The 19,842-nt window shown below is 38.0% G+C and overlaps 1 protein-coding gene across 10 annotated transcripts in view; it reads right to left on the bottom strand.

Annotated features, from left to right (window-relative positions):
• kcnma1a (potassium large conductance calcium-activated channel, subfamily M, alpha member 1a) overlaps positions 1 to 19,842 on the bottom strand; it is an 845,585-nt gene that overhangs the window by 368,328 nt on the left and 457,415 nt on the right. For all 10 annotated transcript variants that reach the window (XM_072583314.1, XM_072583323.1, XM_072583322.1 and 7 more), the window contains exons 4-5: positions 16,567 to 16,660; positions 11,998 to 12,109 (exon numbers count right to left, since the gene is read on the bottom strand). In XM_072583314.1, the coding sequence (XP_072439415.1) occupies positions 11,998 to 12,109; positions 16,567 to 16,660 (206 nt within the window). The remainder of the gene's footprint in view (positions 1 to 11,997; positions 12,110 to 16,566; positions 16,661 to 19,842) is intronic.

The raw sequence follows: 19,842 nt of genomic DNA on the forward strand, positions 1-19,842 counted from the left end.
GATACAAATTATTGGAAAAATATTTTGGAAATAAAGCCCAAGTATTCCTGCAGTCATCACAAAAGTTAATATTTTTAAAAGGAAAATGTAAAATCCCCAAACTGATTTTCAGACCCAGGTTGACAGAAAGATGGATGACATTTCTATCGTTAAAAATAACTATTGCAGGTGATTAGATTCTAGCTATCAGCAAACAATTAAACTAAATTAAGTAAACTCTACAAATTAAAAGTCTAAACCGCTTTAAAAACTCCCTTTTACATAAATATCGATAAATATCGAAAAAGTTACATTTATGGGGGATAACTGGGAAAACGGATATGGGTCAGTTCTGAGAATGTCACTTTTTAAAAAACAGAATGTCATTTGAAACAATGATCTAATTACGTAAACTCCAAGAAAACACGTGATTGCCTGCAAGAAATACTGTAGCAATAATGAATGAAATGCTTATTTTGCTGAGTTTCTACCTTACCAATGCTTTTGTTTTTTTGATCTTCAGAAAAGAAGGCTCAAAGTGTCCGTGCAGAAGAACCAGGTGTTCAGTACAGAAGGTAGAACGGTATGTCCTCGCAGGAGAATCAAGCTTCAGTTCAAGGGAATATGTAACTTTAGACAAAGTGCTTTACTTTGTGAAGCTTCCAAGTTGGGAGAGCTCAGACTAAAAAAAAACTGTTGCCTTATCAGAAATAAAACATTTAGGCTATCAGAATAATGAAAGACTCAAACTAACAGACTCAAAGGAAATTTAAAACTATCTTCATAATAAAGAAATGAAACTGTGAGGAATCAATTAAGTAAAACTTTAAAGATTTGAAATAAGAGTGAAATTTCTTTGGAGTTTAGTATCTGTAAAAGTAGAGTGTTGGGGAAACAGCTTGAAGCTTCCTTTTGCCAATTAAATTATAATCTTTCTTACTGTCTTATACAGCCTTGATCTTTTTCTCTTTTATGTCATAAACATATATTATGCTGTTGAAGAACACCTGCAGCCTCATTTCACTGACTAACCAGAGTTTAACTTCAGTGATGGAAAGCTTTTTACATTCAATTATTTGGAACAGAATTAATAGTCATATGGAAAAAGAACTTACAAAGGCGAAACCATACTTGCCTAACCTTCTGGAATTGTTTCTGAGGAGGTCAGAAAGGCTACTAAGGGAAGGAGCTTTGACTTTTGGAAGGTGTTTGATAGAGTGTCAAATAACAGACTTGTGAGGAAAGCTATAAGCAACAAAATAAAATGAACATTTTAAATATAATATATTTTTCAGACCTAAGGAAGATTTGTCATGGGGCTACCAAGGGCTATTATTGGCACTCTTGCTATATGTGTGTGTAGGGGACAATTTTAAAATCTGCAAATTTACAAGAATTGTAACCTGTGAGAAGGCCAGTGTAGAATTCCAAAAGGTCACAGACAACTTGGTGGAATGGACAAATAGGTGACAGGTGAGGTTCAATGCAGAGAAATGTGAGGTGATGCATTTTGATAAGAACATTGAACCAAAGTATATTGGGTACGATTCTATAGGGGCTACAAGACCAGAAGGACCGAGGTGTATATGTACACAGATCAGTGTAAGTGACCGACCAGTTAATGAAGCATACAGTATCCTCGGTTTTATCAGTAGGGGCAGAGAGAACTTGTTGGTGATATTGAACTTGTACAAGATAACTGCTGAACCTCAGCTACAGCATGAGTTCTGCTCTTGGTGAAATAACTCCATGAAGGGTGATAACCCATCACCAAGTTACCCTTTATTTACATGGGAAGAGTCCTTGGCACTGATCCAGCTAGCTCAGACCCTGCTAGAGTGAATAGAACTCCTGACACTCCTGTCATCCAAGAGTCCTGATTGGGGCTGTTAACCTTATCCAATCAGGGAACTCATATTCCATGAGGCTCAGTTGGCTGACCTCATTCCAATCACTACATCAGGCATCATTTTATCGGGTGTATGTGAATGCATTGGAAAATGTGCAGAAGTGATTGACAAGAATGGTCCAAAGGATGATGAACTTCAGTTATGAGGATAGTTTGAAGAATTTGGGACTGTTCTTCATTGAGGGAAGGTGACATAGTGGAGATCTGACAGAGGTTTTCATAGGCAAGCTGGATAAAATGGACAGACAAAAAATGTTCTTGTTCATATAAAGAACAAGAGTGAAGGGCATAGTATTTAAAGTGATTTTCAAAAGTAACAAATGTGATGCAACATAGAGTATTAGAGTATGGACTGCACAGCCTGAAAGTGTAGTTGAGGCAGGTACAAGGGCATTGAACAATTATTTGGATAGAAATAACATGCAAGGTAGTTGGTTGGGGGTGGGGGTAGAGATCAGCACTAAGCAATGATGTTTATTTGAAGAGCTAGTCTATCCATGATGGGCCTAATGGCCTCCTTCTCAACCCTAACACTTCTGTGATTCCATGAACCACCACTGCAACTGAGTGCAATAATTAAACATATGATCTATCAAGCCAGATTTCCTTCTTTGTCCTTTTTTACTGCCATCATATGAGACCACAACAGTAAGTAAAGATAGAATCATAGGATTAGGATAGTACAGAACAGAAAAAGCCCACTAAACTTACACTGGTTCTTTCAAAGAAAGGTCCAGTTGTATGCACTCTTTGATTCTACCGCATTATCCCAGAAATACTTTCTCCTCCAACTATTTATCCTACATTGTAAATTCTAGCCTCCTGACTTAAAAGGATTTCCCTTAAAATGCTTGCTGTGTTATAAGAACTTTGGAGCAGCTGGATTAACAGACAAAACAAAATTGTGGTTTTTAAAGTTCTTTGGGCCATGACAATTTCCTAAAGCTTTCATTTATTGAATGCAACGATTCATATTTATATTTATTGCTGAACATCATAAATTCAATATATAATTGCACATATAATTATATGTACACTATTAACTGACATTCCATTAGCCATTGAGCTGTTCCACCATTTGATCATGGTTGATGTGTTTCTCAACCCCATTCTTCTGCCTTCTCCCATAACCCTTGATCCCCTTGCTAATCTATCTCTGTCTTAAATTCTCCCAAGTCCTTTTGTACTTCAGGTTTCCAATGTAACATCCAGGAGTAAATAAAAAATATAATTGGTTGATCTAAAGTTTTTTCCATTACTGTAATTTAATCAGTCAGAACTCTCCAATTGCTCTTGATCCTTTTTAATGCAGTGCCAGGATGGTACTTGCACACGACTCTCACTAATTCAGTTCTTGTATCTCTTGGGAAATCGCTTTCAGTTAACAATATGGAAATCCTTTACTGTTACAATTAGTTTGGAGAAACAAAACGTTCCATGTTCAGCAATAATTAAAGCTCCAGCAGAAAAGTTAGAAGTGCTTTAGAAGGGTTGAGGAAGTGACTCAACTGCCAAAACATCCTGCAAAATGCACTTGACTGTTAACAATGATGGACACTAATGTCCCTCTGTATTTCTTTAATTGCACCTTCCAAACCCGTGACCATTACCACCTAGAAGAGCAAAGGCAGCAAACGCATGCAAACACAAATACTTGAAATTTCCTCTCCAAGCCACAGACCATTCTGACTTGGAACTATATTGCTGTCCCTTCACCATCATTGGGTCAAAATATTGAAATTCCCTTCCAACAGCACTGTAGGTATAGCCCATGTGACATGGACTGCAGCATTCCAATCAGGTGGCTCACCATCAACTTCTCAAGAGCAGTTCAGGATGGGCAATACATAATCACATAGCCAACAATGACCACAGCCAGTGAATGAATCAAACTAATGTATAAGTGATTGATACTCAAGCTCAGTGAAGAAGTGTTCTATAAACTTGTTGCATCTTCTTGAGAACTGCAGAGAGCACTGGAAGCCATGTTGACTGAAGGCACCCTTCACCAATGACCTGGGTACTGTTCTACTGTGTGACCTTTCAGCTGGAAATCCCAGGCAGGATCCAGTGAACTTAAAACTCACTGCTTAAAATAAAGTACAATGGCAGTTTAAACAGTACAAATGTGAGACACGTTCTTGAGTTTCTAAAAATGGAAGGGGAGAAAAGCAGCATGGTGATTATTATCTTCATCTTTCGAAATCTCCAGGCAAACTGCTGTGCTTGCTTAATTGTTGAATTATATTGAAGGGGTAACGCGGTATACTTTTGGGCTCAATAAGGTCAAAGGTTTTGGAGGTAGGGTCGGAAAGTGAGTTGAGGGAGAAGGTCAGCATGATCTCACTGAATGTCAGAGAAGGCTCACAGGGTTGTGTCACACACTGCTAATTCTAACAATAAATGTGTAACTTTTGTTTAAAGCTGTTTCATGAAATTAGCACTAGGTGGTGCCAACACCGCACAGAAGCCACCCTTACCACTCACCTGACTAAAAACTAATACTAAAAAACAGAAACCAAATTAGGAATACCCCAAAATGAACATTTCCACTGTTTCAATTTTGAAAGAAAAATACACAATTCCCACATTCACAAGTTATAAAAATTCATCATAGCAGCTGCTTGAGAAAACAGTTTTGAACTGATGCTGATTTTGTATACACCATGTTCTTCTCAAAACACTGCAGTGTGTTATAGAAGGCTACTAGGGTCTGAGAAGAGTCTTAAGTGCACCTACTGCGATGTTGTCATATCAATTTAGTGCCATAAAAGAGTGCCAATTTAGTTTTAACAACTAACTTATCTGGTATTGCTGCAGCCATGACTTTTTAAAGTAGTCTGAAACAGGAAGCTATGGGGGTGAAATTGGGATTTATTTACATTGGGAAAGTTCTAAGTAGACAGTAAATTTTGAGGCAAAAGTCTGGCGCTGGAGAAACAGAGCAGGTCAACCAGGATCTGAGGAGCAATGGTTCGAGCATAAGACCTTCATCAGGAAAGTGGGGGGGTGAGAATTAAATAGGAGAGGGTGGGATGGGGAGTTGGGTGGGGGGGGAAGATAACTAGGAAGGTGATAGATGAAGGTGTGGGAGTGATGGTAATAGGTTGGAGCGGAGGGTGGAGTGGATAGGTGGGAAGGAAGATGGACAGGTAGGACAGTTCAGTTTTTGAGCAACATCAGTTTGTTCTCTGTTTAGAAGGATCAGGATTCTTTGCGTGGGAAAAACCTATAGGTTAGAAAGCTTTTTATTCAATTTATATTTCAATTTGTAGAATTCCTGGTCAAAGTTAGATAGATGTAACAGTTTAGGAGATAGTGAGGATTGAAGATGCTGAAAAAGTCAAAGTCGATAAAGTATGCCGCTAAAAAAAAAGCACAGCAGGTCAGGGAACATCTGAGGAGCAGGAGAGTCAATGTTTCAGCTTAACCTTTATCCTATAGAAAGGAGGTAGTTCAGAAAAGTTAAGAAATATGTTACCCCAACATAATGGTTTTACTTAAAAGCTCCAGGCACTTGCTTGTACTGAAGCATGCAACCCATTCTGAAAGACGAAAGACTTAACAATCCAGGTTGTTCAATATATCATTGTATGACACTGTAATCTTCTGTTATAAAATCTGTGTCTTATGATCCTACACTCCATCACCACCTGACGGAGCACTACTCCAAAAGCTAGTGCTTCTGAATAAATCTTTTGGACTATAACCTGATGATGTGTGATTTTTAACTTTGTGAATAGCTTGGTTATTTCTATTTTAACTTTCCTTTTGTCACAAACTTTTATTCCACTGTTAAAACTAAACCTTCAGCATTGCATGTTTATGTTTCAGTGAAAGACCATTTTATTAAATAAAGCAAAAACAAAAACTGGATCTATCAAACCTGATTTCAGTCCTGGGTTTGACTCGTCCAATAATAATAACAATATAGGAGTCATAATAATATGGGATCATGACACTCATAATCCAGATTCCCAGGCTAATGCTCAGAAGACAAAGGTTGGAATTGTATCATGGCAGATGAAATTTAATAACAATGGAATAAAAAGCTACATAATGATGGCCAAATAGCTACTATTGATAGTCATATAAAAACCAATCTGGTTCAGCTATGTCCATTAGGGAAGGAATAAATGCTGGTCTAACAAGCAAGGCCATGAAAGAATAATTTCTCATTAGACTAGCAAGTTATTTTTTTCTGCCACATCAGAGTAAGTGGTCCCTGTAGATTCCTAGTTGAGAGTGTGTTGCTGGAAAAGGATTCTTGATGAAGGGCTTCGGCCTGAAATGTTGATTTTTCTGCTCCTCAGATGGTGCCTGACCTGGTGTGCTTTCCAGCAACACACTCTCAACTCATCTCCAGCATGTGCAGTCCTCACTGTCTCCCTGTAGATTCCTACCCCATGGTGAGCAATAATGCAGATAACCTCACATAACATGTGGTTAGTGATTAGGATTGGTCATACAACAGACCAAGAATGCTTTACATTCAAACATCCTTATAAAATCCATCTCATTAATATTTTTGTTGGTAACAATAACAAATTTGTTTTGAGCTGCAAACATTGTTCTTTCATTTGATAATTTTAAGGAAAATGACAACCCAATAATGAACTAATTTTGTAATATATGGAAATGTTGTAAGATTTAATTATGTGCCAAGCATGGATAGTCAAATTTTTTGCACATAGTTAGTTGAATGGCATTTTTAGTGTCATTGACTTTCTTATCAGCTAATGCACACATCAGTACAATATCTCCGTGCAGTGCTCAAAACAATGTTGTGAAAGGCACTCTTTAAATGCACATTCCGTTTTTGTGTATGAATACAGTTTAGATGTCTGATGGACATCTTTAGTTATCTGGCATTCCATTGATACTAACAGTGGGGCTTTCAAAAGCAGAGCAAGGTATAATGATGACTGATCATAAACCCAAACTTTCCACGGTCACACTGAACTTGTAACTGCATCATATTCTTTTGAAAAGAGAACACATAGCCAAAACTAATTGAGACGCACATTCTGAGCAATGTAGTCAGTGACTGGCTGGAAGGCATTTATAGATTATTCTCAGCCTCGAAGGAGACCATGGAAAGTTAGACCTGACCGGTGTCAAAGAAAAAGGCTTCAAATTGATAAACGCTCAGAACACTGAACTGTAATCTTCTGACAGTTATCTCAAGACAGTGAGCCTGATGGGAGAAAAGAGTGCAGTCTGAGTTATAGAATATGTTGGTTTTTTTCCCCTTTCAAGAATACACAAACTTAAACTGAACAAATGTCAAGCCCATCAATTTCCAGTTTTGACCGAAAGGGCAACATACCTGTTTCCAGAGGTTTGTCCCTTATTCAAATATTTTCAAAAGGTTGCATGCCTGAACGTTTCTCCTATCTTCAATAATAAAACCAACCACCTGGGTTTCTAGAGCCATTAGATTAAAAGCAAATTACAACCCTGGTCTACGTGTAGTAGTTGGAAAAAGCAAGATCACAACTGAAAAAAATCCTAATCATCCTAATACTGCAGTTAAAAGGAAAAGCAGTCTCTTTTTCTTTGCTGGAAAACAAGTCAAATGACAAGTTGACAGGAATTAGGACAACGGTCTTTCAGCATAAGACCATAAGACATAGGAGTGGAAGTAAGGCCATTCGGCCCATCGAGTCCACTCCGCCATTCAATCATGGCTGATGGGCATTTCAACTCCACTTACCCACATTCTCCCCGTAGCCCTTAATTCCTCGAGACAACAAGAATCTATCAATCTCTGTCTTGAAGACATTTAGTGTCCTGGCCTCCACTGCACTCTGCGGCAATGAATTCCACAGGCCCACCACTCTCTAGCTGAAGAAGTGTCTCCGCATTTCTGTACTGAATTTACCCCCTCTAATTCTAAGGCTGTGTCCACGGGTCCTAGTCTCCTCACCTAACGGAAACAATTTCCTTGCGTCCACCCTTTCCAAGCCGTGTATTATCTTGTACGTCTCTATTAAGTCTCCCCTTAATCTTCTAAACTCCAATGAATACAATCCCAGGATCCTCAGCTGTTCCTCATATGTTAGACCTACCATTCCAGGGATCATCCGTGTGAATCTCTGCTGGACACGTTCCAGTGCCAGTATGTCCTTCCTGAGGTGTGGGGATCAAAACTGGACACAGTACTCCAAATGGGGCCTAACCAGAGCTTCTCAAAGTCAACTGCACAGCTACAATCAGCAGGAATTAGCAGCAGTGCTAACTACTGGAATCAACCAACATCATAACTACAATATCCAATTGCCTACTTTTGTCAGAACTCAGTAATCGATTTGTATATTTTTGTAACTATTTTTGGATTCAACTCTCTTTTCTAATCTGTATGTTTGTGTATTGCATTATTACTTATTTTCGCAGTTTGTAACTCATAACAAGTAATTTATAAACTCACTTTATCATGAACTCAGGAAAGCCTGGTTAGACTGGCTCTACGTAGAGCATAAATTCAGTTCTTAAAGGAGAAAGGCATCAACAAGGAAAGGGACCTTTGGATTAATCTTGTCATGACCAACCAAAGTATTCCCATTTGGAGTCATGATAAATGAGGGAGCATCACACAGGGACTGGTCAGAATACTAGTCAGTATACCAGTGTGCAAGGAATAGAGCTGCATCTCAAACATCACCTTTAAGTCTTCGCCAGTCATGTTAATTATGAGACCAAGGTATCTTTCTCACTCCATTACAAAGGATCAAATATCACCACCAAATATCAGCAACACATTCCTCACTGATACAGTTCTAAAGATCAAAATTAAAAACATTTTTACTCCTGACAATAAACTCTGCAAGATCTACAAACTACCAGGCTCCCACTATATTGCAAAGAATAACGCAGAATAGATTTAAACAACAATCCCAATGTTAATGTAAGTCATAGACTTGCATTCTTAGTTATACCAAGGCAATAAGATGGGAAATAGTGATACATTGCTGCTGATTAAAACAACAGACCAACTCAAAGGCTGAGAAATTTGGGAAAGGGCAGAACAGAATTTGAGGTGCTTGCAGAGAATGTTCTGTGCTTTAATGATCGGGCTCAAGAAACAGAAGTCATAGAATCCCTACAGTGTGGAAACAGGCCATTTGGCTCAACAAGCCCACAGTGACCATCCAAAGACCCCCTAAATTTACCACTGACTAATGCACCTAGCCCTACATATCCCTGAACACTTCACCTAACCTGCACATCTTTGGATTGTGGGAGGAAACCGGAGCACCCAAAGGTAACCCACGCAGTCACAAGGAGAATGTGCAAACGCCACACACAGTCACCTGAGGCTGGAATCAAACCTGGGTCTTTGACGCTATGAGGCAGCAGTGCTAACCACTGAGCCACCAGTCAATTGGGGTTATTTATTCCTGGCTTTATAGGTGGGGGATTGGGAGTTTATTGATTGGGTGCTGGAGTGTGATTCTGGAGAGGGAAGGATAAAGCCAGTGATTTCTTGAATTGGGACCAGGGAGATGTACATCTGCGCTTCCTGATTTGACATTTAAGTACAGATAACTTCTAAAATTAACTATGTTGGTTGTGGATGTGCACATGTGGACATGCATGCAGTCTGCATCACCAGGATAAATCAATCTTGCAGTGATGGCTAACAACAAGCAGCAAGTCCTATCTTTGTGAAGACAAACAGCCTAATGGCTATTACAGACAAGGACATTGCACAACAATTTTTTTTTACCAATATGGCAGGCATTAGACCATCAGACCTCAAAATGAACTTGCACTTCCTGCTCAGTTCCTAGGTTAAATTTAAGCTCAAAATTCATTTAATTCTCCAAAAGAAACAAAGGATTTCTATTTCAGTCACACCTTCCATGCAGCAGTTATAAAGTGCAACAACCAATTCTCAGAAACAGCCGTGTGTAGTAATGATCGGATAATCTGTTTATGGTGATGCTGATTGAGGGATAAATACTGGGCAGGACGCTGGGGAGAAATCACCTGCTGTTAACCAAAATAGTGCCATGGGTTCTTTAATCTCCCTTAGATAGGGCAGATGTGGACTCATTAAAATTTTTCATTGGAAAGACACTACCCCTGACAGTGTTTCAATCCCTCAGTACAGACCAAAGCATCAGCCTAGATTTTTCTGTTACACTTGAAATTTTCATTTTCATTTACATTTATTCATCAATGTGGTTCAACACTGGGGGATAGAATCTTTTCCAATTTCCGGAACCCACTATCAATATGAAGTACTCTTGGGTCTCAAGCATCAAATCCAGCTCTCTCTATGCTGCACCAAGGAAATGCCTCAGTCTCCACAAAAACAGCAGTAACTGTTATAACAAATGTGATATTCTATTTGTTCCAACCAGCATCTCTATGGAAACTTGGAAATTGCCAAATTACATTAGTTGTGTGGTGAGGACCTGAACTCATTGAGAAGAGCTAGGAGTCTCCTGACAAACATGGGAAGATGACTTTCGGCCTGTCTTAAAACTGGGTATGTGCAACCACAGTCCCAGAGCTTTAAAAGGATTGTTTATTGTCCGAGGATTTCATTTAGGGATTCCATTGACCAATTGGATTATGTTGCACTTTATGATTTGAGTTGCAGTGACTACAGGAGGATACAATGGCGTACCTTAACCAGATTCTTCGTTGACTTACCACCAATACAGTAGTACATAAGCTATCCCTCATTGCAAAGAGAATCCCTGTTGAATCCCACTCCTGGTCACAAGGTGATAAACATATTCCATTAATCAGAATGGTTGTGAACTGACGGTGGACAACCTTCCCACAGCTCCAGGGCTGTTAACAGCTTTGCAGCAATAGATCATTAATGATTTCCACACACAAAAGGAAAATTAGGCAGGAAGTAATAAAAAGACAACAAAAATATCTCAGGAATCACATAAGTTCTACAAGGTCATAAACTCACTGAGTGCCATCTGAAATCTCAAGCTTGTCAAAATTGCTTCCGCAATTTTTGATTCTGAGACTTATAATACATTGTTTATGCACCACAGAATTCAGCCCTTCATAACTAGCAGTAATCACTGTCAGACTGCTTGTTTCTGTACCCACGATGATATTTCACAAGGGAACCAAGCATCCTCTAACTCTCTCTTACTAAAATTTCATTAAAAGACAAGTGTAAAATCATCAGCAAGTCCAGGACCTACAAATCGGGAACAAAGAAACTTAACAGTCCAAAGACTTCTGAACAGCAGGCCATATTAAGCTTCTTTCATACACACTCACCAGATAGTTGTGCCTACATCTCAACGTATCCATTATTGCGGAGATACCCTGATACTTCACTAAAAGATTAGACCGTGTAAAATTGTAGAAGAACACTATTCAACATGCAACATCTGGCTAAACTGTACAACTTCAAATGGAGTTACAAAGGTCATCTAAGGCTTTTTAGTAAACCTGCACGAAACCAGACCATTCTCAGCTCATCATGCTCTTTCATTAAACCTCTAATTATACCATTCTGTAAATACAGAAGAAATTCATTTTAAGTGACCACACTTGTAGTGATTACTTTTGCAAAGGGGTTTGGTTTGAAGTATCAGCTCGTGGTGATGAAAGCTGCATGACTTGGGACTTTTTCTGGTTGAACAACTGTTCTGTAAGCACAGCTTTTCAGCCATTGCTTGATGCACACAAGGTCAATCTCTGCTTCTCAATTCCTGCACAAACAAATCATACATGTCTAACTTTTGTATATTGCATTAAAGCTCATCCTCACATTCTGGCAGAGGAACACAAATGCCAGCCATTCACCAGTCATTGAAATATTGGGCAGCCAGAAAAGATTTTGGGTTCACATCAAAGCTTCAGGTAGGTAAAAATGCAACCCGATTCTGGAGATGTAGACCATCTAACACCTCAGCTAAGATGAAGATGATTATCCGGATACACAGGCTTCTAACTGCTCTCAAGTCAGACTAGGACTTGAGGACAAATTTATGCTTCAAGGGTTGTGTCAACACACACTAAATATTTGCGCATATAAAGATAATTCAAGATGCATAATTATCAACTAATTTTATAACAATTGGTATTTGTGAGTTGACATAAATGAACAACATGTAACTTACCCAGCCAGCTTCTGCTCAAATATACAGACACAAAGACAGGTGGGACGGTGAAGAAATCTACCACAGAATTCACTTCCAACCAGAACCATAATTTATCATTTGCTGCAATAAACTGAAAGAGAAAAGAGTGAATAATTACTTCAATATTCCATCCTATGGCAGGTGTATTCAGCTTTACCAGACACTGTCAAAACATCAACATATTCTACAATTCTTAAATTTCTAAGGTTAGGCATTTTAATGATATTTGAATCAATGTAATGTGACGAGCAGTGAATTGCTGTGCCGCAGGTGACAAAATGGTGATGTGAAAATTCTTTTCAAGGTCTTAGCTACCTAAATACAGAACCCTGAACTTGTCAATGAGGAACTTTGAGAATGAATTCACAGACAACTCACAGAACCTCACTAATTTTACCTCTATGCTCTCTGACACAGATTTTTCTTTTATTCATTTTTCAATAAGTATTTTGGCCAAAAATCAGCAATGTCCCATCAAATGAAGACCTTGGGGTAACTGTTAACCATTACTGGAAGTTAAACCTGGAGATCACAATCTACTTACAGTTCATGGTCACACTAGTCAACTGACATGAACCGTGATGGAAATTATTCTTTAGAGGTTACTCTGCTTTATTTTAACTTCCTAAGCACATCAATTTACAGAAAGGTTGCACTGCAATTTTGCATTTACTGCAAAAGAACTATCAGTTGTGATTCTTCACAAGAACTGAATGAAAATAGGTGTGGACAGTCAGTGAAGCGCCAGCACAGGAGGCCAGTCTGAAATCTGTTCAGTAATTTCACAAAACAGTTTCCATCTTTGAAACTGTCCTGTGGCAACTATGCCAAAGGGCATCACAGTGAAGCTCAAAAGACCTCATACAGAATCAACATATTCCTTCAAAGGTTCTGTTTAGTATATTCAGATTTGCCCACCCAGAACTTCAGTATAGAAAGTACTTGTTTCACTCTGAAAAGAAATGATACATCGTTTCGTAATAAATACATTTAAAGGTACTACCATTTTATATGATTTGATCTTTCTAATTTAATGAATTGTCCACACAACGCAGTATAAGAGTCCTTACACTCTCTTCTAAGGTACTTTCTACTCCTGAAAATAGTGTTTGATGAATTATTAGACAAGAATATTAAGAATTTATAGGCGATGGAGCCATGGCTGATAGAAATTTGAGTTACAGATCAGCAAAGTCCTAATTGAATGGTGGAACAAACTGAAGAGGCTGAATGGCCTGCACCAACTTCAGTGACCCCTGGTGCATATCTCTGAGTTACAGATAGACTTCACTCATTTTCATGTACAGCTTTATGGGAAGAGCTTAATTACTCTTTGATTGAGCAACCCAGACTGGTGGTGAAATGTTTGCCTGCGCTTGTTTCTTATTATTAAATTTAACTCAACTTGATCAACTCTACAAAGGTCATCCTTTGCTAACCCTGCAAATAGCTCCCAAGAAAACCTCGTATTAATCATGATTTGGAGATGTTGGTGTTGGACTGAGGAATACAAAGTTAAAAATCACACAGCACCAGGTTATAGTCCAACAAGTTTAATTGGAAGTTAAACCTATTGGACTATAACCTGGTGTGGTGTGATTTTTAAATTTGTATTAATCAGGCTTCTCTTACATTATTTAAGGGCAGCACTGTTCGTCAAGGTAAAGAAAATTTAAACAGGGTGACATTTCAGCACTCGGGAAGGTTTATACTTTCCTTTCCTTCAAAGCTGAGCAGTCTCTTTTTTTAACAAATGCAGGTTAGACATAATCTCTTTGAACTCATCTTGGCTGTATAAATACATGTTGCTTGTATGAAGGCCAGTGAGGTGTTTAAAGGTGTTTAAACAGCCAGTGGCTGTTTACTGCCACTGTGTGTGTACTCACGCACAGACCACAAACATCAAGCGCAGCTTGGAAATTTGATGCATGTTTGTTGTTATAACCACAAACATTACCTCCAAAGCACATAGGCTGCAGGCAAAGTATATGTCCAGTTGACAGGATAAAGGAAGAAAGGAAAAGGTGCACTTTCTCAGTTATTTCATGCTTGGAAAATGTTAATCTTGTAGGCAACCTGGTAGATAGAGCTCACTCACACAAAGCTGACTGAAGCAGGCCTCTTGACTACAGCATCTAACCACTATATTAATTGGAATGAAGCACAACTTTTGATTAAGTTGTGAATTTGAACACAAAACAAAGGGACATCAAAATAATACAGAGCCAATCTGAAAGATTGCAAAGGCTAATAATGCAAAATTTAGATCAGATCAAACTTAGAGTGTTTTCATGTAAAATTTATAGCAAGATTCATTACTAGCGCAAACAATGTACAAGGGAATCCTTTAGTGATGAACTTAAAGTCCAAAAACGTGCAGGTTAGGTGAATTGGCCATGCTAAATTGCCCGTAGTGTGAAGGGTAAATGTAGGGGAATGGGTCTGGGTGGGTTGCTCTTCAGAGGGTCGGTGTGGACTTGTTGGGCCGAAGGGCCTGTTTCCACACTGTAAGTAATCTTATCTAATCTAGTAATCTTAACCATGTGAAAATTCTGAAAGAGATATGAAGCAAAGAACAGCTTGATGTCATGGCATGGATATTACATGGTCCATTTAGGAAATAAATACGTGACAAGACAATGTTGAATTTTGTTAAACTGAGTTTTAAAATTGTGTATAAAACAAAATCCTAAGTAATTGCACATTTCTAACTTAAACCAAAGGTGAAGTAGAGGCAGAACTCCATACACAGTCATAAAGCACGGAAACAGACCCTTCGGTCCAACCAGTCCAAGCTGAACATAATCCCAAACTAAATTAGTCCTACCTGCCTGCTCCTGGCCCACATCCCTCCAAATCTTTCCTTTTCATGTATCTATCCAAATGTCTTTTAAACATTGTAATTGTACCCACACGCACCATTTTCTCAGGAGGTTTATTCCACATGCAAACCATCCTCTGAACATTTACCTTTTATGTCTTTTTTAAATCTCTCTGCTCTCACCTTAAAAATGTGTTCCTTAGTCTTGAAATCCCTCATCCTGGGGAAATGACCTGATTTTGTTAATTACATAGATTGCGAGGACTGGACTACAGAGATCATTAAAAAAGGTTGTCTCAACTATTCCAATACCATGTTGTAAAATAAAGAATGATTCTGATAGAAGATACCATAGGAACTTAATGCACACTCTTATCCTACAGCTGATGAAGGAAAAGCTTGTGCATTCATATGGTTTGTTCTGCATACCGCATTTTCATTCCTTTCCCCTTTTGGTCTGATGGAAGACAAATACATAAATTGCAGAAGATCTGGCACTTTTGACTCTGCTTTGGGAAGATTTAACTTTAGTCAGAATTGTTGACATTGAATTGGATGTCCCCACTTGGCTAAGTTAGGCAATGTTGCAGTAACAAAGCATTTCACTTCAATGGGGTTGAGAAAACTAGCTCAGTACACTGCTTCCAAACGTCAACTCATACAGAAGGTGGCTACTGTGGAGAGTGCAACCACAAAATCCCAACCATCGTTCCCACACCACACTGACCCACAACTATGCCAGTGGAAAGAATGGGGTTCTCGCAAAGGAAAATAAGGACAAAACCTACAGATTTAGCTTAAACTTTGTCATAGCAATGAACTGAGTACAACTAACTCATGCTCAGCCATTGAACTTTATTAACATACCACCCCTTTCCCCAACAGGGATTAAAGTGCAACAAAATGCTCAGCACTTACACCTGTGATTTTGGTCATAGTTTGTGGGAGGAACTAGTACGTGACAGGCAAAATGGTGGGCTAATCTAAGTAACTCCTACCACTTCAGTCTGCACTCCCTCTTCACTCACTTAGTGAAGAGAATAACAATGTTAACCAAAAGACCATTACAATTGTATACAGTATTCCTATTTTACTTTGTGAGCTAACTCACTATCACAGACATCTTATGAAATCATGACAAGAGAAAAAAGACATTACAGACTAAATGCCTCTTGTGTTATACTGCATTATATGCACATCATAGGGCTGAACAGTAGTTCAGTGGTTAGCATTGCTGCCTCACAGCGCTGGGTTTGATTCCAGCCTTGGATAAATGTTCTGTCTGGAGTTTACATGTTCTCCTTGCGTCTGTGTGGGCTTGTTCCCACAGACCAAACATGTGTAGGTTAGGTGAATTGGACATGCTAACTTGTCCCATAATGTCTAGGGATGCTCAGGCTGGGTAGATTAGCCATGGTAAGTGCAGGCTTATTGGGGGGGGGGGGGGGGGGGGGGGGTGTAGGGTTGGGTGGGCTGCTCTTTGGTGGGATGGTTAGACTTGATGGGCCGCATGGTCTCTATCCGCACTGTCAGGATTCTATGATATATTCATATTGTGTACATAATTGTTCAATGATTCACCTTAACATGCACAAAGACTGCGCGAAACAAACAGTAATTTGCAATCAGTTGGAATCAAATTATCTTCTTAATTGCTCTGTTTAAAACCAAAAGCCTTCCAAAAGACTACATTCTAAATCTAACTTGTGTGTTAAATTGGTTCTCACCCGCAGTCCAAAGTAGAGTAGGAAGAATACATTGAATGCCATGTCAATCTGCAACGTGAAATCTTCGTAGAAATTCTGACAGGATTCTATTGGGCTAGTAAAACACAGGAAAAGACAGTTAATGATTAATCAGGACAAAACAATGCATAAAAAACAAAAGCAATAATGAAACATTTTCAGTCCTCATAATATTCCTAAATAGTAACAAATCTTTATCCCTACAATTTTCAGGGTTAACTGTTTCAATATTACATATACAGGAGGAGAGAGCATCCGATATCAGGGAATGCCAAAAATGCATCAGGAACATATGGGATTTGCTGTAAAAGAAGGAACATGCACAAAAAGCAGATATCAATCATAATTTTGTTGGTCCTTGATTAACCCTTAAAGGACTGAATACTTAAAACTGATTTTTAAAAGATATACTAAATCTATTCTTAATTGTGGAATGTATATAGCACTCGTAACATGGAGTGCCTCGAAACATAAATATACTACCTTTACATAAATAGTAGGTGAAATAGCAGTGCTTTAAGGGTTACTAAATTCATGCAGGATTTATTTTCTCTGTATGAGAAGCAGCCATAGCAAATGCTAAGATATCGAATCTCTTCATGTGGATCAGTATCAGGCACCAGTTATTGACAAAATATGTATTTTGACACATGCAGTTTATACAAAACAAATTATGATTACAACTCCCTGTAACTTTACTCTTCAGAAACCTTTTAATCTGCCCATCAGTACGTGAATTACAGGCCAGTAAAAGGCTCTTCAAACTAATGCAAATATTTAGAAATATTCAACTCAAAGCTGCACATGCACATTGGCAAAGTCACTTAAATGCACTACCAAATGGATGTCAGAACAAAAAGTAATGCCATAACTGAATAGAGTTCCACCATTCTGAAAATATTTTACCCGATAGTGAAAATACATAAACAATAATGTGTGTATTTTATTTGCTTTCTGGTGACACACTGGAGTTTTGTATGGATTAGGAACACACCACTGATTTATCTGGGAAGCATAAATGATATACCTAAGTTAAATACATTGAGAAATGAAAAATGTTGGAAATATCCAGCAATGAGTAGCTGTCATGAAGGCCCCAACTAAAATATTAACTGGCCTTCCCTCTTTCTCAATGCAACTTAACTGCTTTATATTTCCAATACTTTTTCATTTTTAGTCAGATTGTGAAAATTATATTCTTTCTTTCTATCCTCTGAAGCCCTTTCACTTCCTGCTCATTTGGAAGCTTTGAATACCCACTACTGGAACTCCTGAGAGATTGCGCATAATAAGTAAAATTACAATCAGTCTTAAAATGAACATGCTACACAAATGGACAAATCACATTAATTAGTTGCTGAGGTAGATCTGTTTTAACCTGACCACATCTGAAAGGTGCTCAGTCTAATTGCTGTATTTATATTTACACATACGTAAACCAAACATTATATATATAGTCACTCAGAAATCAGTTAATTTTAAAAACTCGGTTTAGGAACATGGTATGTTGAAATATATCAACCAATTTTAGTTTGAGGCTGTACAGTATACTCAGCATTTTAAGGATGTTATATAATTGTACTGAAGCATACTGTCTGCAACACTTCAACCAGAATGTACTTTTAAATATTTTATGAAGTGATCGCCTATATTTTTGCTGTTAGTTAAGTCATCTGATATTACAAGCATTAACTCCTACAATTGTCAAAAATCTATTCACCCAAGATGGAACAAAACTCCTTAAGATAACAACATATAATTATTCTTCGGAATTTAGTTGCAATTTGGTCATGGACCTTAGCAGATTAAAACTTGCCTGCCAACTTCAGGCTACAGTTAGGAAGCACATATTTAAATATTATTTTGCATCTATATGATTACTAGAGTAATTTCTACTTCCGTTGAAGCATTATTTTTATATGTTATTGCCAATAAATGTTTTCCAAACATTGATGCTTTAAGTGTCAGAGAGTAAAGAGGAGCTCATTTATTTTGGCTGAATAAAGAAAGCAGTTCCATGAAGTTGCTTTAATCTAGGGTAAGATATTAAGAAAGGAAGGTTAAGATGGTTGGGAGGAATGGGTGGTTCTATATAGGAGCAAGAATGAGAAAGTCACTGGAATTATGATAGTTTTAGATGAAGGAAGCTTTTAGTAAGAGATAAAAAGGAGAGAAAAGAAAAACACGAGCAAGCAAAAAGATTGGATGCAAAAAGTGGCCTGGCTTTAACCAGAGAAGTAAACATTCTGTTCAGTTGCTTTCATTCACTGTTGCCATTACAGAGATAGTCATCAGTTCAAGGTCTATTGTGTAAAGGGGAAAGGGGAAAGGAAAAGGAAAAGGAAAAGGAAGGAAGTCAATACATTCCTTGGAGGGACTGTTGATTTTCTAGATATGGATTCTGTGCACAATAATTCAATAATAGTTTTTCACTAACCTTGTGAATCTCTTACAATGTGCAAGTACGACTATGAAAATAACTAAATCAATAAGCTAGAGTGGCACTCTGGAATCTAATAATCTATCCTCAAAGCACAAAAAGCTGCCATCAAGCAGAGGAATGATTTGATTGTGCACACTAACATCAACTGACTGTTTCAACAAATCACCACACAAAGCTGCAAAATCTCACATTGAACTACATGACTTTGAGGCTCAAAATACAGTTTGGCTTTTCAAAGCATGACTGTTTATAACTGAACATCGCGTCTGTAGAAAATTCTGACAAATGCTGTAATACACAGTCCTACTAATAGAACAGTTGGAACCTAGTAACTCAAAAACTGACAATTGAAATATGTAACCAACAGTTCTCACATGACCTCAACTTAAACAAAGCACAACTAACTCTCCAATCAAATAACTCTAGGTTTTCTAAGCTCTTTAATTCCATCAATAACACATCTATACAGGTACTAAACAGATCTTTCAAAGTCTCTCTTAAGTAAAGTTTGTTAAATAAAGATGTTAAAGCAGTCAAATACTTTTAATTTCAAAAGTTGTTGTGCTCAGTTATGAGTTCTAAAAGTTCGATGACACCCTGAGAACTATAGCAAGAGGGCCCGAGTAGGTGAATTTGCCGACAGGGGAGTTTCTGTATTATTGTTACAGCAATAAGTTAACAAAATGAAACAGGAGATCAAGTTGAAACAGAGTACATTACTAGTAAATTTAGAAAGAGCACAGAAGTGGAATGCAGAAACTGTTCTTCTCAGTCTGTACCATATGACTTCGTCAATTCAAACGAAACTATCAGCT

The sequence above is a fragment of the Chiloscyllium punctatum genome, chromosome 13, assembly GCF_047496795.1.
Source record: "Chiloscyllium punctatum isolate Juve2018m chromosome 13, sChiPun1.3, whole genome shotgun sequence".
Taxonomy (NCBI): Eukaryota; Metazoa; Chordata; class Chondrichthyes; order Orectolobiformes; family Hemiscylliidae; genus Chiloscyllium; species Chiloscyllium punctatum.